Raw genomic sequence first — 21,856 nt, 5'->3', positions numbered from 1 at the left:
TTAGTACTGTGGATCACTTCTATCATGATACTCAGGAAGAAAAATATTGAGGATAGTTGTCCCTAGCTGATAAATTGGAAAATATCTCCAATTTAAATGGACTCTAAAGTCACCAAAATAACAACAGTTTTGGTGTATAGATCATGCCCCTGCAGAGTTACATAATTTTTGTTTCTGTTTCTGCAGCCCTGTTCATACATCCCCTGGCTGTGACTGACACAGCCTGCATGAAAACAAAATGGTTTTATTTTCAATCAGATGTAACTTACTTTAAAATATTTTATCTCCTGCTCTGTAAATTAAACTTTGATCAAATACAGGAGGCTCCTGCAGTGTCTAGCAAGCTATTAACAGAGTAGGAAATAAGAAAGTCTAAATTAAACAGAATTTGCAATAAAGGATGTGTAAACATAGATGACTCTTTACAGGAAGTGTTTAGGAAGGATGTGTAAGTCACATGCAGGGAGGTGTGACCAGGGCTGCATAAACAAAACGATCTTACTCTTAAATGGCAGTGAATTGAGCAGTGAGACTGCAGGGGCATGATCTATACACCAAAACTGCTTCATTAAGCTAAAAGTGTTTTGGTGAATATAGTGTCCCTTTAATCAGATTGGAGTTATTTTTAACTCCGTTAATCTGTTCTAATTTGAGACTGATTTAGAGCCGGGTTTATTACTAGGTTTAAACAGTGGATTGTGCCCAAAACAAATCCGCACCCACCCCTACCACTGGCCTCTCCACTGACGCCATCCAAAACACTTCAGAGTATGCCATTTATTTATTACTGGTATTTATAAAGCACCATCGTTTTGATGCCCGCAGACTGTATCATCACTGTATGCCCTTGGGTGAGTTTAAGTAGCCTTCTAAGATTTCTAAATTTATTTTTGTGTGTGCGCTGTTCCTTAATCTGTATTATGTATAGAATAGATTAGTGTAATAACCATCAAATGGTCCTACCCATAATATTGTGATGCAATGTGAAATGAGAGAAAAGAAGGTATAGCAAACAAATATGGTGGGATACAAAGTAATCTCCAAGTTTTCCAGTGGACAAAATACAGGCCCATTAAATGCAGTGTCTCATACACAATCTATGACTTCAGGGGCCTTTGTTAATAATCCATTAATTCTCCAGCCATAAAAGAAGACCACATGGTGCTCAGTACCCTTGTTCTATGTACAATCAATACAATTCATTTGGGTGGCCAGAAGTCCCCAACCACAGGTCATGTACCTGAGTAAGTCTTGGGCTTGCATACCTCTTGACTTGTTATAAAATAATTAACAAAAATCTTCATTATGATTAAATATGTAGTGATGAATCAGAGAGAGTAAACATTATCTCAAAACAAACGATAAAAACTTGTTTTTATAATGACATCTAGCTTACCATTAGATGAAGTGTCTCGTAGACAAAAGACTGTGTCAGGAAGAAGTCCTTTTTCTAATAAAGGTATCCAATAATTTGGTGAGTTGGGAAAATTTTCCAATACCCATCCTCCTATGGGAGGAGCACCAGGAAACCTCTCTTTGTTCTCTTCATTGAACTATAGAAAAAAACAACAACTTTCAATTGTGTATAAGATATAAACAATTTACTCACGTGTATAAAATTTTACTCCTACCTGGAGCTATGCTGCAAAGTAAACCTAAATCCTCCATCAAATTTATAGTTGATAATATCAAAACATCTAATTAAACCTTTTCAGAAAACAGCAGTATACATTGAGTTGTTGCTGTCACTGGGAATTACTCATCCAATATATGAGAATCTCTCTGCATCACGGTTACATGGGAACCAGTAGATATGAAACATTGACTTAAAAAGTGACATGATGTATTTGGACTAAACCAGGTAAAAGCACCCAGCAAACCTCCAGAGGTCAACAGACCACATAAATCTTCTTGTCTCCTTTACTACCTAACTGTTTCTGAAGTTGCAATGAAAGCACAGCGAGGATGCAGCAAATGGCCAAATGAGAATGTAAGTGTATATGATAAACATTTAAATAATTAAATGTCTTGATGATGGTGAGTTTCACTCAGATCTTAGAGCACAGTTGGCTTGCATTAGAAGTTATTATCTCCTGCTAATTGAACTTTAATCACACACGGCTACTGCAGGCTCTAGCAGAGCAGGATTAACCATAAACTTAGAAGCTGCCTAGGACTCATGGGGTATAACAGTGCCCCTCAAACCATGATATTGCTTGGCTCCATTCAACATCCCTGTATGAAAAATGAACCACAAAATGATAATCTGCCTAGGTCCCTGTGGGATTTTCTCTGGGCTCTGGCATGCAGGAAATGGCATGTTAGGAAATAAAACAAAGTAATGTTATTCCTAAAGTGCAGATAATTGAGCATAATCTATACACCAAACCACTTCATTAAGCTAAACTTGCTTTTTCGCTAGAAGTGTCCATTTAAACTGATTAAAATGAATATGAAATGTCTATTTTTAACCCCTTAAGGACACATGACATGTGTGACACGTCATGATCCCCTTTTATTCCAGAAGTTTGGTCCTTAAGGGGTTAAAGGGACACTGTAGGCAATATAATAATTTTATCTTATTGAATTAGTTATATTGTCTAGAATCCCAGGGCACTGTCCCTTCATTTAGTGTTTTTTCAAACAGTTTACCACTGAATGACAGGCTTCCCATAGCCCCACCCCCACTGGAGGTGTGGCTAAGGCACAGATTACACACTTCCTTGTAGTCATATCGATTCATACCTGCAATGGCACTGTGATTGGCTGAGCGTCTCAGCTGACACATTCAGCCTATCACAGCTGCCCATTGCTGATTCCTCACTGGCCCAAGCAGTACAGAGGGAAAGGGTTTCTGGGGACGCTTGTTTAGCATTAAAACATTAAAAACATTTTAACCCTGAATGGAAGTATGGTGCCAGGAAACTCCAGACACTATAACCACTTCAATGAGATGAAGCAGTTATGATGCCTACCGAGTCCCTTTTCCTCATCATGTTTTAAACTCCTTAAAATGTATTAAAAGATACACTGACTGATCCATTGAAGGAACTGTATACATTGCAGTTTAATAGGATGTCATTGGGTATTACTGTTTAATAGTATTTAATTAATTTATCTGTTGAATGATAAAACATGGATACCTCTTTGATAGCATTATCCAGTGCACTAATGTACACATCAGGGGTCACTGTTACTGGAGTTTGATTTGCAATTGTCACTGCTTCAGCCACCATTTCTTTCACCTCAGGATGGTCATCATTAATTTCTTCCACCAATTCTAGAAATTATTTAAATAAAGTTAAAAACATGGAGCATTTCAAATATGACTTTAAAAATGCTGGTCTACTGCAAAACCTAGTGTTAGTCTGCCCATCAGGTTAACTGGCAAATGCTGCGGTCAGCTGGAGATATCATAGCATCTCGCCAACTAACAAGTTATCCTTTACACCTATCTCAGAAGCTGATCAAGTTAAATAGTCAGGTAGTATCATTGTTGTTGTTAGTGTTGTGACATAGTTGAGCAGGGGTAAAGAAGGTCTGTTCGAGGAGATCTTCGTCTACCAGGTACACTGACCCTAACTTTCTTACAATAAACCCTAAGCAGAATTCTCTTTTTTATTTTTTTTTATAGTTATATTTTTTTATTTATTGATTTTTATTTTGTTATCAACATTACCAAAAACAGAAGAAACAAATACAAATATATCCAGTAGATAAAGAACAACCACTGGAAGGAAATGGATTAAATCCATCCGCCAGTGTTGTGGTGGTTATAGGATACAGTGGGGCTTAACCCCTGGAAATATATAGAAAGAAAATAGGGCTACTGGTCGGCAACTCGAAAACGGATTGCCCTCCAAATAGACCTTATATCCTTATGTTACAAAAAGGCTTGTACTGCAGGTACCCACTGAAGGGAGTCTTTGCATGCAGTGAGCCAAAACAAAAAACTCTTTAATAATCCCTCTTGAGGAAAAGAAAGCAAAAAATGTGTTATATGTACACGTGTAAGTTAAAAATGAGGACCTAGTGGGGTAAGGGTCATAGCTACGCCTGGCTTTACTGTAATGAACACATAAACTATGGAGATATAAGTGTGGCTTCAAACATATGCCGAATACTCCACTAGAATAGTTGTGTCAAAGAGACCAAGGGTACAGAGTATGCAGCAACAGTTGCTAAAACATCCGGTTATATATTTTGTATCAACTAGTAGAAGCTACAATATGTGCACCCAGAAATGCAAAATACAAATGCAATAGTACCTAGTACATGTTTAAGTATATTCTAGATTAAATATCACTTATTATGTGAGAAAAGCAGGTGCAATTGCAGGGTTGCAATTGGGTTGCAATCCAGTATTTCATTACATATCAACATAATAAATTCATACAGATCTAGTACAGAGATAATTCGAATTTATGGCAGTGTATTCATTTCAAACAGAAACAAAAAACAAAAACAAAACCAAAATGTGGACGTACATAAGTGAGGACAGCAAACCTTGGGGCTCAGCGGCAGGGTGCAACAGTTTCAGTATATCCAAGGGAACTTTTGTTTTATTAGGAGATTATTAAAATAATTAATAAAAATAATTATATACTGATATTCGATTTGGTTTAAAATTTCTTGCCATAGTGGAGGATCAGTCGATTTCCAGTGTCGAGCTAAGCATAAAGAATATATGTAATTAAAGATTTACATTTTTTTTCCATTAATGGAAAATCGAAATTAAATAAAAAGTAGTGAAGGTGTGAGAATTATTATCTCTTGAGTTAAGTCTAAAATCAGAGAAGATATATGCAACTTAATATCATTTAATTTCTCACAGGTAAACAAAATATGAAATATTGTACCAGTCTCTTTATGGCATCTCCAGCATATAGGTGAATAAGCTTCATACCTTTTATGTTGTTTAGAAGGAACCAAGTACCATCTATACAATATCATTAAGTGAAGTTCTAGCAAAGATATACAATGAATGTGTTTTTTTAATTGAGCAGTGGTATGGTACCATTCATAAGAGGTCTGGTTTATATTAAAGGATCACTATAGTGTCAGGAAAACAAAGCGTTTTTCCTGACACTATAGTGCCCTGAGGGTGCCTCCACCCTCAGGGTCCCCCTCCCGTGGCGCTGAAACCCCTACAGCAGCTTACCTTATTCCAGGGCAGGGCTATCCTCGGTGCTGGTGACCTTTCCTCCCCCACCGACGTCAGCTCCCCCGTCCGACGTCAGCGGAGCCGAATGCGCATGCGCGGCAAGTGCTGCGCGCGCATTCAAAGTGTCCATAGGAAAGCATTTCTCAATGCTTTCCTATAGACGCTCTGCGCGATGGAGGCATAATATGCCTCCAGTGTCGCAGATGCGCCTCTAGTGGCTGTCCGGAAGACAGCCACTAGAGGCTGGATTAACCCCAAATGTAAAAAGCATCTGAAGGGTTAAAACCTGAGGGACCTGGCACCCAGACCACTTCATTGAGCTGAAGTAGTCTGGGTGACTATAGTGTCCCTTTAAGATCCTTTTCCCATTTCACTATTGATAGTATTTTTTCCACGTCTTCTCCCCTTGTATAAGTTTAAAGGATCGGGATATCAAGCCCTTTGTACCTACTCTATCTAAATAATCAAAGATAGGGTGTTCAAATATAACCTGTTTTGAGTTTAGAAAATGTTTAATCCTTAGCTTACTAAATGTTTCACTATAAGATATTATATATTTATCTTGTAAACCCAGGAAACTAATCAATTTTTTATTATCAAAAAGATCTGCATATTTATTTATCCCTCGTAATCTCCAATTGTAAAGATCCATATCGATCATGTCATAATGCAGAGTTTTAAATGGGGCTTGTATGAGAATCGATTCTGAAAGGTTAAGTTGACTTTTCAACATTTTAAAAACTTCTAGCATATCCATAATCAAAATATTTAAATCATTTTTTATTTCCTTAAGTCTAACTTAAAGGGACAGTATAGTCACCAGAACAACTACAGCTTATTAAATTTGTTCTGATGTGTAGAATCATTACCTTAAGGCTTTTTGCTGTAAACACAGTCTTTTCAGAGAAAATGCAGTGTTTACATTACAGCTAGAGGTGCACCGAAATTTCGGCGGCTGAAATTTCCGGCCGAAAATTGACCTATTCCATTTCGTCCGAAAATGGCTAAAATCTGCCGAAAATGACACCCTCCCCCCCACACGTTCGCAGACATCCCAACCCTTGCAGACGTTCCAGGAGCTATCCCCATTCACCTTCTGCTTTCTGCCTCTCTAAAGAGGCGGCCACGTGACGTCACTGCGCAGGGGGAGGGGCCAGAGTCCTTTTAAACCTTCTTTGGCCTTTCAGGCTCGCTCCTTGCCGGCTCCAAGTACAAGTCACTCCCACCCAGGGCATGCCGCAGCCTCCACTTCCTCCTCGTCCTCCCGCGAACCAGGCCGACCGCACACCACTCGGCCATGTCTCTCATCACAGCCAGCTCACATTATCGGAGCTAAGGTGAGCCATGACCGGGACATAGTGACTAGGGCACTCCGCGTGGGGGCTAGGGGCAAAGCCTCATTCAATGGCTCAGACCCCAGTCACCCTAGCTCCCCCCTCAGCCCGGGGTAGCTATCTCTTTATCCATTCCCCCCCACATGGCTTTAGCATGACTTCCCTCCCTCAGTGACCTGACTGCGGCTTCCCCGATCACGTTACAGGGAGTTCCCAGATAGCTGTAGGACACAATCTACACAGGGCTGGGTAGTGCATCTCTATAGCTTTAATCTCCTGATAGGAAAGGAGTGTCAGCTCCTGGGTCAGTCCCTGGTTCCCCTCCCCTGTCCAGAGATGTGATGGCTCTCCCGGGGTTTGGGGTTAATTTTAGTTCCTTGACATGTGCACAGACCCACCAGTAAGTTTAAAGCTATTGCCAATTCTGCCACCTATATAAATTCCTAAAAATGCCACTATACACTTGTATGCTACTATTTTGGATTCATATGTGTACCTTGGGATTTCATTCCACATACATGGTAGCACTAGTTTTTGCATGTGTTGTAGTGTTTCACTTGGCAACACAGCTGATACTGAAAATGGACTGTCATAAACTGTTCTCACTGCTTTGTCAATGAATTCACCCTGCTTAACTAAATGTAGATTTTTATTTTTTTATATTTTCTGTCCAATTTTGGTGTGTTACTTTCAATAAAAGTGTGGTTATTTATTTAATTGGCTTCTTGTTTTTCATATTAGATTCATTAAATTCATTAAAAAGTCTAATATTAATAAGATTATAGAAAAAACTATTGTAACCCCTTAAGGACCAAACCTCTGGAATAAAAGGGAATCATGACCTGTCACACATGTCATGTGTCCTTAAGGGGTTAAAAAGTCATTTTTCGGTTTCGGTTTTCGGTGTGTTTGTGTTCCTGACCCTATAGTGATCCTTTAATTGATCAAAATATAGTATTTAAATTAACATATGGATAGTTTTCTTGCTCTATCTGAAACCAAGCATTTCTTTGAATATGTTGTTTATTCCATATCATTACATTCGCGATTAGGCATGTTTGATGTAACTTTGTGATATCCGGAAATTAAATACCTCCTTTATCATAATTGTTTTGAAGGATCTTCTGAGAAGTTCTTGGACGTTTATTTGCCCAAATAAAGTTTGAGAATAATTTTTGGAATTGTAAAAGCCTATCCTTACTTAGTCTAAAAGGTAAAGAATTAAATAAATATAACAATTTCGGAATTGAATAAGTGTTGACTATATTTAAACGTCCCAACCACGAGATCTCAATTTTACTCAATTGCTTATTATTATTTTATTATTTATATAGCGCCAACAAATTCCGTAGCGCTGTACAATGGGTACAATGCTAATGCTTATCAATTAATATATAAATATCCCCGTAGTTCTTGTGCATAATATCCTGAATATTAAAGGATAATTTAATTCATAAATATTCAATATACTACAAGTTCCAATCAGCTTATAAAGCCTTCCCCCGCCCTGCAATTAGGCTAAGAACACTCTGATTGGTTGGTTTAAGCCAATCATAGTGCTCTTTGTCATTTTACACAGCGTGGGAAAATTCCAAAGAACTTTCCCACGCTGTGTAAAATGACACAGAGCACTCTGATTGGGTGGCTTAAAATCCATCCAATCACAGTGCTCTGTGTCATTTTACACAGCATGGGAAAATTCCAAAGAACTGTCACACGCTGTGTAAAATGACAGAGCACTGTGATTGGTTAGATTCCAAGCCCACCAATCAGAGTGCTCTTTGTCATTTTACACAGCGTGGGAAAATTCCAAAGAACTTTCCCACGCTGTGTAAAGTGACACAGAGCACTGTGATTGGATGGATTTCAAGCCACCCAATCAGAGTGCTCTGTGTCATTTTACACAGCGTGGGAAAGTTCTTTGGAATTTTCCCACGCTGTGTAAAATGACAAAGAGCACTCTGATTGGCTTAAACCAACCAATCAGAGTGTTCTTAGTCTAATTGCAGGGCGGGGCAAGGCTTTATAAGCTTTATAAGATTTTAGAAAAAAGAAGATGCCAAATGGTAAGTTTAATTTTTGTTTACAGGTTAGTTATTTTATTCCCCCCTCACTATTTTTAGGGTAAGGGGGGTAGGTAGGGTATAGTTTTATTTGGGTGGGGGGGAGGGGTGACTAGGGGCTTGGGACCCCTAGTCACCTTGATTGGGGGGGGGATTTTTATTTAGGGCCCCCACCCGCCGCTCAGGGGAGGGGTCGGGGGGGACAGTAGGTCCCCCCCTTATTGTTTTTTAGGGCCCCCACCCACTGCTCAGGGGTGGGGCAACGGGGGGAGGACAGTAGGTCCCTTATGCTATTATAGGGGTCATATTGACCCCCATAGAGTGAGGGGGGAACTGGGGGGCTTATGAAGTGGCGGGGAGCACCGCTCCCTGCCGCTTCTGTCTTTACATATTACAAGGAGGGAGCTGCGTGCCGGTAGCTCCCTCCTTGTAATAAACTGAACAAACAAACGAACACTGATACTCAGTGTTTGTTTGTTCGTCTGATTTTTCTATTCATTCATTCGTCTTTCTGGCGAATGAATGAATAGATGAAATTCCCGTTCGCATGTCCAAGTGTTTCACTGAGCACGTGCGGGAATCTCACAGTCTGTCTAGTGTGGGCAGATGACGTGTCCCGCAGGGACTTCATCTACCCACACAAAGATGGCGGCGCCCTGAATATAGATCGGGGCAGAAAATAAAGATTAAAAAAAGAGGTAATATGGGGGCTTAGGGGCATTTGGGGGTTACTAAGGGGACAGTTAGATGTAGTGGAGGCGGGAGGGGGGTTAAAAAAAAAAAAAAACGGGATTCGGCCATGACAGTGCCGCTTTAATTTTTAGATCCCAGTCTTTATTGTTATTTTTGTTTCTGTCTAGTTTTAGGTTGGGAACACAGTTAAAATCACCACCAATAATTAAGATTCCACACTTGACCTTTTCAATTTTGGAAATACAATCTTCCAGGAAACCCAATGAGAAGTCATTCAGAACAGATATATTCACCAGAGTGAATATTGTGTCATTTATCTTAGCAATTAGGAGCAGAAATCAGCCGTTAGGGTCACTTTCTGAATGAACACATTCAAATTTGAGAATTTTCGACAAAACAATAGCTACACCCCTTTTTATAATTACCCTCAAGGTTGGCATAATATACTATCGGGAAGTTATTAAAGTGCCATATTTTAGTAGGAGAAGAGATCCAATGGGTTTCCTGAATAAACATGTATCTAGGTTATTTTCTTCTAAAAATTTACACAAGGTCCCCCATTTTTGAGGAGAGTTAAGCCCCTGGATATTCCATGAAACACACCCAAGTGCCATTAAATACCTTTACAGCCCCTAAGCTTGAGTCCCAACATTGCAGTCCTACACCACAAACATACATAAAACAAAACATTACTTGTCTATTGATTGTGTAGACAGTTTTCATTATTAGACAAAAGGTTGAACAGAACGACATGTCCAACTAGTACCTGCTACTTTTTTACGCAGGTAATGAGGTTTGGGTCATAGCTAGGAAAATTAATACATTAGGAAGACCAAAAAAAAAAAGGATATTTTGTAATGTGGTCTCATTACTTATAAAACAATTGCCCTTAACATCAGGAACTCTCAAAGTAATAGGTTTACTACTGTAGTAAATTTTCTACATAGACTGGATATATAACTTTTTGCACTCTTGCCTTCAGCTTAGTATTGCTAAATTATAAATTTAATCATATATCCAATTGGGAATTAAGCACACCAAGATACAAATCCCATTGTTGGAATATTAGCTATTAATCCAACTACTAAGAATACAAAATACACACAATTGTATAAAAAATTTTTTTTTTTAAATTCTCCTAACCATTAACATCCTTTTCGTTTTTCTTCTTACACTAAATTTTCCGACCCTTATGCTCCCATCATATCTCTAATTATCCTAGTGCCTTCTAATACCGAAGCTATAGTGAGCCTCTGATGACATGTCCATGCCAATGTTTGCACTGTGGCATACACAAAATGATCCTGCACTCTTGCATATAATCCAGGTGCTCTAGGCCCAATGTTGCCAAATCCCAATTTAGCAGATATGAAGAAAGTCAGGTCTAGGCACTCAGGATATTGGAGAAAGCAGATTCATTAGAAGAAAAGAGCAATGTTTTGGTCTTTGTCATTATTTACTCTGTGAGCCTATTTTCTTATCCAATATTTCTCCTTTACTCTTTCTATTGTATGCATATAATTAATTCACAAAAATGATATATACACATTTTCCTACAGCGTGACAAACACTTTTGACATAAAGGTAGATAAACATTATGCAATATAAAAAATATATATATATATAGAACATATATTTTCCCGATTAGTGGACAACTCAACATAAGGATGCATTAGCTTTAATTTAGTTTACAGCCATATATTGTAAATGTAATCTGTGCAGTTTAAAACAAAGATTTGGATTTTTTACCTGCCGATTCCGGAATTTCTGCCTGAGCCACCTGTTCTTCCAAACCTTTGTCTTTTTCTGGATATCAAACAGTATTATACATATATTACAAACTGAAAGATTTTGTTAATGCAAACTAGTTTGATCACATACTATTTAAAGTAGGCACGTCATATTTATGTAGGAGAAATAAACATTCTTGTTTAGCAATCCGGAGTACTACAATCACATCATTTGGAACATATTTAGCAATTCAGAGTACTAGAGCATCATTTGGATGGCTATTCCGTCCATGTGATCGTGAGGTCCTCGCAAGGACCTCTCGATCACATGGCCCAGGAGGGCTGGATCAGAGGAGGAAGTATTACTTTACTGAGAGGGTAGTGGACACATGGAATAGCCTTCCAGCTGAAGTGGTAGAGGTTAACACAGTGAGCAAGTTTAAGCATGCGCGGGATAGGCATAAGGCTATCCTAGACTTAAGATAAGGCCAGGGGCTGTTTCTAATACAAATGTTATTGTTTGGCGTATTTTACTTTTATATTTGAATACATACCTTATAAACTTTATTTACTATTATTTAAAGGCCTGCTACTTTAAAATATCCTATAACATTTGTTAGTGGCAACTAATGTTAATATTTGGACCTTGGTCCCTATCCTACATTTTATTTTTGTAATATTTTCCCTTTCTCATCCTGCTTTGCTCCCCTGCTCTGTTTACAGGGCTGTCTTTAACAGGGGGCAAAAGGGGCCCAGTTATTCCTGGGGGCCCAAAGAAGCTGCCCCTTAAACTTGCAACAATATAATCAGGGGTCAGTGGTCCTTTAAAATTCCCCTGGACTGTGCCCTTTTCACTTTGTTCTCCCGGCCTGCTGGGAGGAAGTGAGTTCAGGACAGGTCACTTCCTCCCAGCTAAAAAAAAAGAGTGCCGCGCGGGTAGGAGAAGGTACCACGAGCAGAAAAGGAGAGGAACTGAGGAAGTCTGGTGCCTCAGACTCTCATCAGCTTTGGTCAGTCAGCTCCCATTGGACCCTAGGGAAATCACCATTCTGCATCAAAAGTAAGTAAACAGGAGGGTGAATTTGTGCATATATGTGTGTGTGTGTGTGTGTGTGTGTAGATGTCAGGCACCTGTGTGTCTAGGTTTGTGTACCTATATGTACTTGCGAGTCAACGTGTGTCTGTGTCTGTGCATGTATACTTGTGTGTCAGACTGTATGTGCACTTGTGTACCTGTGTGTCTGTGTACTTTTGTATCAATGTTTACCTATGTGTCAGAGTGTATATGTACCTGTGTGTATGTGTACCTGTTTGTATATGTGTACTTGTGTGTCAATGTGTACTTGTGTGTCTGTGTATGTGTACTTGTGTGTTAATGTGTATCTGTGTGTGTGTACTTGTGTATCAGAGTGTATGTGTACCTATGTGTCTGTGTATTTTGTATCAATGTGTACCTCTGTTTCAGATTGTATATTTACCTGTGTGTATGTGTACTTATGTGTATGTGTATGTGCACATATTTGTCTGTGTACCTGTTTGTGTATGTGTACCTGTGTGTCTGTGTACATGAACCCGTGTGTCTGTGTATATGAACACACACACAGTCAGTCCCCCCACACACACAGTCACCCCCAACACACATACTGCCACCCTCCCACACACACTCACACCACCTTACTCTGCCATACTCACATTAACTCCCCCAATCCTGTCACACTTACCCATGCCACACTCACCTCCCATTGCTCTGCCACACTCACCCTATCAAAGTAACCCCTCCAATTCTGTCATACTCATCCCCCAAACCATGCCACACTCACCCTGTCACATAAAACTCCCCTAATGTTGTCACGCTCACCTCCCTTCACCCTGTCACACTCCCTCCTCCAACCATGCGACGTTCATCCCAACTCTGTAACACTATCCTCCAACCATGCCATGTTCACCCTGTCACATTAAGCCCCCTAATTCTGACACTCTTACCTCCTCTCGCCCTGTCATTCTCCCTCCTCTAACCATGTCATGACCACCCCCAACCCTTTTACACTCACTCTGTCACACTCACCGCCCAACCCTGTCTCATTTACCCCTCTGGCCCTGTCACACTAACCTTTCCACAGTTAACCCTTTACTCAACCTGTCAGAGTCACCCCTTGAAGACCGTCATCATTCACACACATTCATGAAATATGGCTGCGCCATAAACACAATGCACAAAGACCACAGACAGCTCCCCATACACACAACACATTGCAAACAGTTACCCCACACACATATGGCCCCGGACACAAACAGGGGGGGAGGCCATAAATGGGGTGCTGCTGGGGGCCACATTATACAGTACACAAGGTCCAGCACACTCACCTATCCATTAAACAGCCACTTCAATGTTGACAGATTTTATTAGTTTTTTTAAAAACACCTAACCTAGGCAAAAATAATGGGGGTTTAGTTACATTATATGATACATACATACATTGCATAAGCCTGCCACAACGTCGATGTACCCCATCTTTGGCAGGTCCTACTCTAACAGCCTAATGTCTGCTCTTAATTCCATCTGGAGTTGGCTAGATTCCCAAATATATATATATATATATATATAAACAGGGGGGAGGGGGAGGAAGCTGCACTCACCTGAACATGCATAAATGGGGTGCTGCTGGGGGCCAAATTATACAATACACAAGATCCAGCACACTCACCTATACAATAAATTTGGGAGTCTAGCCAACTCCTTGATTTTGCACCCCTCCCTGTCACAGGTGCCTGATCCCAGGGCCCTATTTAGCCTTGTACTGCAGAGAGCCCCAGATGGAATTTTATTTCCCAAGTAAGTGGGTTAATCTCATAAGAGCAGACATTAGGCTGTTAGAATAGGACCTACCAAAGATGGGGTACATTGATGTTGTGGCAGGCTTATGCAATGTATGATCATATAATGTAACTAAACCCCCATTATTTTTGCCTAGGCATCTGACCTAACGCAATAAGACTTTGCCTTATCCCAGCAGCCACCGAAACCAGCGACAAGGCCTATGCCCCAAAAGGACTGCCAAGTACCCCTATCATCATTCCCAATACTGGGCATAGGTTGACAGCGAGCACTCAGGTGGGACTCCCAGAGGCATATACCCAAAACCTCTGCCATAACGGATGCTGTGTTTGCCACTCTGCAGCCTCCTAAACAGAGACCCACCCAACCAGAGACCTCTACAAGATATGCCTATAATGACTACAAGCCAATAAGCAATATGCGTTTCTACGTACTATATATGTTTAGCAACGAGATAAACCATTTATGACCATAACAGAATAGCCTGTCGCAATAGTATTTCACTTTCTCTTCCTTGCCTATACCATATGTTTATCCCTATACTGTGCCTTGAAGCAGAAACTGCATTTGCATTAATGACAGGGGATTGAGGGTGTCTCTGACATGTCCTAGAACAGCCTGGGGTGGTCTAATAAGCAGTTGTCTAATACACCTAAGTCTTCACAGTGTAATGGGAAATATTTGATCTAAATCACAAGCGTTACTCCATAATTATTCCAGTTGTATTTATGATTATTCTGCAGTTATGTGCTTAAGTACACTAATGTCCTTAACCTGTGTCCTACTCTCATGACACTCACTCCATTTAGCATACTACTCACCACGTCTAGCGTGCTTAGATTTCTAATCAACCTTAAACTGTTGAAACTTACAAACAAACGTGTATGGATAGCCTATTTATAATTTTATTTAAAAAATGTGCCGATATTTACATGCCATAAATGTGAAAAACTGTGTTGTAATCTTTTTTATGTATGCCGTTGTGGCATTGTTAAATGTTCTGTTACCTCCTGCACAATGAAAAATAAAGAATTAAAAAAAAAAAGAAGTGGTTTTATCAGAGTCCGTATAGACGTTTAAACAGCAACTAGATGTATACTTGCAAAAACAGAATATTCAAGGATATAATTGTTCAATGTAGGGTAATAGCTGCTTGATCCAAGGATTAATCTGACTGCCATTCTGGAGTCAAGAAGGAATTTTTTTCCTAGCTTGTTGCAAAATTGGAAGTAGTTCAGACTGGGGTTTTTTTTGCCTTCTTTTGGATCAACAGCAAAGAACAAATGTGAGGAAGGCTGAACTTGACACATGTCTCTTTTCAGCCTACGTTACTATGTAACCAATATTTTAATAACTCAAAGAAAGCACTCAATACCATTAGAACACTATTGCAATTGCTGAGTTGGAAGCTCACAACATACGGCAGTCCAATACGATCTAATCCTCTCTTTATCAGCTGCTTTAATATCCCAGGAAAGGATTCTGTCATTCAATAAATATATACAATATATTAGTTCATCCATACCTGCTTTCTGACTTTCTTCTTCAGAATCATCTTCTTCTTTTTCTTGTCCTGTTGAAAGCTCTTCCGTCTCTACAGCTGCTTTCTCTGCTTCTACATCAGTAGGAAGATTTGCGTTATAAGTATTAATGATATAGGCACTGTTTAATTATACACAGATAATAACACGACATTGATTGGCTGTAGGGAGGAGCTCTGTAGCCAGCTCAGCTAGCACTGATCTTTCACGTGGGATAGGCATAAGGCTATCCTAACTATAAGATAAGGCCAGGGACTAATGAAAGTATTTAGAAAACTGGGCAGACTAGATGGGCCGAATGGTTCTTATCTGCCATCACATTCTATGTTTCTATGTTTTTATGTTTCACTGGGTGAGCTCAGTACGTCCAATCAAGGAAATGTTCTGTGAAAATGTGAGCTGTGGTTAAGGGGGTGGGGTTATGCTGCAGAAAGTTGCAAAAGAGAGTTGAATATGGATAAAACAAAATAGGAGCCAAAAACATATCAAACACATTTAAGTTGTGTCAATGCAGCATGCAGTCACTAGTAGTATCTCACATGTAAAAAAGAAAATCTCAGGCACTCACTGTGATATGTTAAGCAGGTTTATTGGACACCGCAACAATTCGACCTGTACCCAGCTCTTTATCAAGCTAATAGTATCTCACACATTATCAACTATCAACATCTTAGAGCAATTTTAATCTCAAGTGTTTTGCATGTATTATGTGTTTCAAACTCTTGAGGACAAAGCTATAAGCACATCTTTTTGGGCAGGCTTTAGACAGAAAACAACCACACAACTACAGCTTCATTCTGCCAATGCTAATTAACGATACCTTGTTTTTTTAGAATTTTTTCTTGCTGCAACTTCAATCTCACAGTCTGTATAGCCATCTGAGTAGCTTCTTCTTGTGCTTTCTCTATAGCTTTCACTTTTGCTTCTTCAGCATATGGGATAATAAGCTGAGCCATATCAAAAACCTACGAGAAACGCAACATCATAAATGGTGGAATATAACAAAAATTCTCACTGTTCCAGGTTGATTTTAATTTGCGTTGTTTAGCTTTATGCGTAATCTTGTATAATTGCTGAAGTAGTGGTGTTAAACAATTTAAAACCTAAGTGCCCGTTCTTCTACAGTCAAGTAACAGAGCATTATATTGTGATACTACTTATTAGGGTTTAGTGTATAATCTCATATGAAGATTTATTGTAATATATTTTTTGTAAAGTTTGCAGTTCCACATCTTATGATTTATGTATCGAAATATGTACATCAACAATAAAAATATACTTCACCAAAGTTTATGCTATTTTGTTTTGTTTTTAATTATGTCTTTTTTGTGCAGATACAAAGACAAGCATATGCAACTATAATACCAAGCCACATGAATACATCAGTATATAAATAGAGATTGCTCAGCATATAGGTATCTACACTTTCTATAATGGAAGCAAAAGTTTGATTATTGAGTAAGCAACACTGAGAATTAAAGACCCTAAAGGCCCTATGAGAAATATAATAAATTATTAGGATCAGACAATAAAAGCACATATTGCCTAATATAAAGGTGAACTCCGTAATATGGCACAGCTGAATAATTTTGAAGTATAGGCTAAGCATGTCAACTGGTTATGTGGTCATACACTTCTGTAGAATGGCAGTCAGGGCCGGCACGTACACAAGGCGCCACAAGCAGGGGGTGCTAGATCAGAGTGAGTGGCAGGAGGTGGACGCAAAGCGCTCCCTCCTGCTAGTCACTCTCTGTAGCGTGGCCGAGTGGAGCAGTGCGCACCGCGACAGGGCCGGTGCAAGGATTTTTTGGTACACAGGCGAAGATTCCCCCCCTTACCTGTCTCTTAGTGTCCCCCCCTTCTCCCTAATGTTACTCTCCCTTCTCTTTTAGTCCCCCCATCCCATTGTGTTCTTTCCCCCCTCACTCATAGTGTTCTTTCCCCTTTCCCCTGTCCCATAGTGTTCTCCCCCCCTGTCCCATAGTGTTCTTACACCCCCCTCCCCTGTCCCATAGTGTTCCTTACAACTCCCCTTCCCTGTCCCATAGTGTTCCTTAACACTCCCTCCCCTGTCCCATAGTGTTCCTTAACACCCCCTCCCCTGTCCCATAGTGTTCTTCCACCCCCCTCCCCTGTCCCATAGTGTTCCTTACCACTCCCCTCCCCTGTCCCATAGTGTTCCTTAACACTCCCTCCCCTGTCCCATAGTGTTCCTTAACACCCCCTCCCCTGTCCCATAGTGTTCCTTAACACCCCCCTCCCCTGTCCCATAGTGTTCCTTAACACCCCCCTCCCCTGTCCCATAGTGTTCCTTAACACCCCCTCCCCTGTCCCATAGTGTTCTTCCACCCCCCTTCCCTGTCCCATAGTGTTCCTTAACACCCCCCTCCCTGTCCCATAATGTTCCTTACCACCCCCCTCCCTGTCCCATAATGTTCCTTACCACCCCCCTCCCTGTCCCATAATGTTCCTTACCACCCCCCTCCCCTGTCCCATAATGTTCCTTACCACCCCCCTCCCTGTCCCATAATGTTCCTTACCACCCCCCCTCCCCTGTCCCATAATGTTCCTTACCACTCCCTCCCCTGTCCCATACTGTTCCTTACCACCCCCACTCCACTGTCCCATAGTGTAAGGTTGGTAAGGAACACTATGAGATAGGGGAGTGGGGGTGGTAAGGAACACTATTGGACAGCGGAGGGGTGGTAAGGAACACTATGGGACAGGGGAGGGGGGGAAAGTACACTATGGGACAGGGGTGGTAAGGAACACTGATCATCTTCGCCTGTGTACCTAAAAATCCTTACTACTAAAACAGTTACTCCAACCACCATGACCACTTCTGTTTTTGAAGTGGTCGTGGTGGTAGGAGTCAGTATGTGCAGGGTTTCAGCTTGAAAAGTGCACAAAATGATATATTGGCAATTATGTGCCTAAGGCTTGTTGCATCCCCTGAAACCGAGACGCTGTTGTCAGTGCACACAGCACACTTGCAACGAACGTGTTAAGCTTCCCTTGCAGGCAGAGCCTTACACGGCTCCCATGATGTCACGAGGGGTTTCCACAATGTACATGTTTTTCTTGTTTTTTTTTTTATAGTTATGGGGGTTAGGGTGGAGGACCTAAAGTATGAAATTATTCATTACAAAAATGAGAAAGGGTTCAACAGACATAGAGAACAAACATAAACTGCCATTTCTGTGGCTGCCGGCACATTTTTATTTTGCAAAAAACTATGCACCTGGATGATTACTTGGATGATTAAGAAATACATACAGTCTATAAAACAAACACACAAACAAAACAACCCTAAAACAAAACATACCTTTCCTTTATATTGTTTAGCTATCAAGCTGCAGAGTGTTGTTTTACCAGAGGATTTGGGTCCCAAAACAGCTACTTTGCAAGGAGGTTGTGGCATTGGAGGAAGTAAATAGGGGCGAGGATTCTGCATGAAATTCTTTAGTGCTTCTTCAGATGATAGTATGTACATTTTATCTAAAAAACTGATTAGAAAAACAGTAAAATTACAGATTGGTAGAGAACATGGTCTAAAATATATTCCAAACAATGTGTTCCTTTCACTTATTTACTGCTGTCTTACCTGACAGCAAACTCTGACAGTCCTTTTTTGATATATCCTTCTTTCAGTGCAACTGGACAAAAATAACTCCATCTGCTTCTGCGCCATCTATATCTAGACGCCACTGTATGGTAGGATGAAAGAGCCCGCAAAAGTTCCTCCTGCTCAATAAACAAAGCCTTAATTAACATTTTATGTTAGTGTTGATTGTGAACACACAAGAGCCAGATTTTATACAATACTATATAAAAGTTGCATGTTCTGGATATTTGCTTTCAGCAACTTGGTTATTTAGTTATAGATTAGTCAATTTAAATAAAATTAATTTAATATAGTTTATTAAAAACATATTTATTATTATTTAATTTATTTTCTATTCAGCATTTCCACAGCATAGTGGTGTTCAGAAACAACTTTGATATTCCGTTCACGTAGTTTCTCAGTATAAAAAAAAAACATGTCTTACTTATTGGAAATCCTAGTAATAACTTAATATGGACTGGTCTGTTTTCACCAAGGATGCATAGATGCTCTTAAGAAAATGAGCCATTTCAATGCTTTCTATTTAAGAAGTGTTCTGATATATTCAATCTATAATAAAAAACGTGAATGACTCATACCTCATTACATCCTATAGAAACAAGATTGGCATTTTAATAGGCAACATGGCTGTCTCATTAAAGCTCTCAATTTAAATTATACCATGCTATCAAGTAAAATTACACAAGTAAATGAAAAGAAATTGCCCACGCAAATAATTCTGGATCCGATACTACCTTTACTGAGGACATCTCATGTTTGCAATGACCTGAACTGTTATTTAGACAAGCCAATCATATATACGCAAATTTGATTCCAGTAATATTTCCCCAGAGTTCATGGAACTGTTTGCACATCACTGTTTTTGATGGCAATGAACCCAAAGAATAAATGCACACAGGATTGAGAGAATGAATAGCAATGGAAGACGACAAGGCAATATAATTTGTCCCCTAATCTTAGTTTCCATTACAATGTTATCAAGAAGATCATGGTTAAATGCACCATATGGAAGGCTACGTTTAAGACAAAAGTGAGTCAAGCTAGCAGTCGGTTAATTGTGACTGATGGAATTTGGACTTTTGTTATTCACCTAGAAGTGGGGGAAACAATTTAGAATTAGGAAAAGGGCACATATGATCTTCACCTGGGAATTAGATTAGTGTATTTCATCAGTGTCACTTGTGGGGGGGGGGAAGGGGAGAATCTTAAAGGGTTACTTTAAGCAACATGACCTTTTTTTCAGTACTTTTCCAGAAATGTTTGTACCTTTTCGTTTCCCTTTACCAATCGAACAATGCAACATAGCTGCCTTTCAAGTGAATATTTACTCCATTATATGCGGCAGGAGAAGAAGTAGATTTCCAAAGTAAATTTTTCTGTAACTCATTTACATACTACGGTGGCCCCATTTGCAATGCTGGCACAAATAAATTTTCCCCGGAATAGGGGATAAGATACACTGGCCTCCTTCACAAAAACATGTTGTTCAGCTGTCTGTATGCCCCGTTCGTTTACCGAGCCCCGTGACTGTGTGGCCCCTTATTCGCACCTTCATAATCAAATACCACCCCTGTCTGTTAACCACAAATTGGTTATTAGTTCAAGTGCTTTCCCTGTGTGGCCACCATTCGTATAACTGAGCGCATGCGGTCAAACAATTGGTCGGCCATTTTGTCTCCCGAACGAGAGTAGCGGTACATGGTCGTCGACTGCGTCAAACTATTTTCTGACACGCGTCCCCGCGAATGCCCGGTAAACTGGTATCACTGCCCACCCAACTTCCTGAACATTTAGGAGAATGGCATTCGAGAGGCATAAACTACCGAACAGGGGAAGCATTCGTACCCTAACAGCTAGGGAATGAATTCATCAGTGTTCGTGTGAGAACCCACGAAAGATGTTTTCTCTGGAACTGTTTTGGGGCATTACCTCGTGGCCGACCATTTAAAACTTTATTCAAATGGCATTACTGAACCACCGAAAGGAATCTGAGTGATATTTTGGCAAAGTGTGCACTCAGATCAAAGCTATTTGGTGATATTACTTTCGTGGGGTTCTGAAGTTATTAAAATTGATTTTTTTTTTGGATGTTTTAAAATATTGTAGATTTTTCTGTACCTGAGAGATAATTAAATTATAGTTTTTTCTCATGCAATTATCTCCCAGGCACAGAGGATCTTGGGAAGAAAAGCCCTGTAATTGTGACTGAGAATGTATAAAAGCCGTGTGTGGCAGGAATAAAACCAGTTGTACTCCCAGAACTGTGTGTCGTCCAGTTGCTGGGGAGGAGGTAGGATATTTACCTGGTGTTTTCTTGTTCCTGATTTTACTTGTGGGTGTTCCAGCAGAGGTAAATCCCTGCTCAGATTAGGGCTCCGCTACAAAGTAGACTCCACCTTTTGTTTTATAACACTATATTCCAAAAAGGGCTTTCCCCATAGGCTTCCATATGGTGGAATTGGATGGGGTATAACTCATCTACTTTGTGCAATCTTATTTGTGGACCTTCCCAGAGGAGAAGTCCATGTGCCGACTCCCATTTAAAAGACAGAGGCTGCCTGAAATGAGAGGCTGACCTAGAGAAAATCTTGGAGGGTCCTGTGGGTAAAACCTTTTTTAGACCCATAGGTGGCATGTTTGAATTGTGATTATAGTCAGGACTCACCCTCTAGGCCCGCTAAAAAGCGGATGTGCGCTGCCTTGAGAATGTAAACACACATAATTAAGCCTTGCATTCAAGCTCCCTCACACTCTAGGGTGTCAGGAATGTGTGTAGTATCCATCACTCAAATATATAAAATAACCCACAAGAGTAGTGGAAGTATGAGCACATTGCTTAATTTCGTACGTTTGTTTTTGTATTACATAGC

At 40.1% G+C, this 21,856-nt stretch overlaps 1 protein-coding gene across 1 annotated transcript in view; it reads right to left on the bottom strand.

Moving 5' to 3' along the window:
• Nucleotides 1-21,856, bottom strand: part of AK9 (adenylate kinase 9) — a 113,557-nt gene that overhangs the window by 57,463 nt on the left and 34,238 nt on the right. Inside the window, exons 11-17 of the mRNA XM_063443519.1 lie at nucleotides 18,966-19,105; nucleotides 18,687-18,867; nucleotides 16,182-16,326; nucleotides 15,346-15,435; nucleotides 11,004-11,060; nucleotides 3,144-3,280; nucleotides 1,397-1,553 (exon numbers count right to left, since the gene is read on the bottom strand). Coding sequence (XP_063299589.1) covers nucleotides 1,397-1,553; nucleotides 3,144-3,280; nucleotides 11,004-11,060; nucleotides 15,346-15,435; nucleotides 16,182-16,326; nucleotides 18,687-18,867; nucleotides 18,966-19,105 — 907 coding nt within the window. The remainder of the gene's footprint in view (nucleotides 1-1,396; nucleotides 1,554-3,143; nucleotides 3,281-11,003; nucleotides 11,061-15,345; nucleotides 15,436-16,181; nucleotides 16,327-18,686; nucleotides 18,868-18,965; nucleotides 19,106-21,856) is intronic.

This window comes from Pelobates fuscus, chromosome 2, assembly GCF_036172605.1.
Source record: "Pelobates fuscus isolate aPelFus1 chromosome 2, aPelFus1.pri, whole genome shotgun sequence".
NCBI lineage: Eukaryota > Metazoa > Chordata > Amphibia > Anura > Pelobatidae > Pelobates > Pelobates fuscus.
The sequence above is the reverse complement of the archived record's forward strand: the minus strand, read 5'-3'. Positions and strand labels throughout refer to the sequence as shown.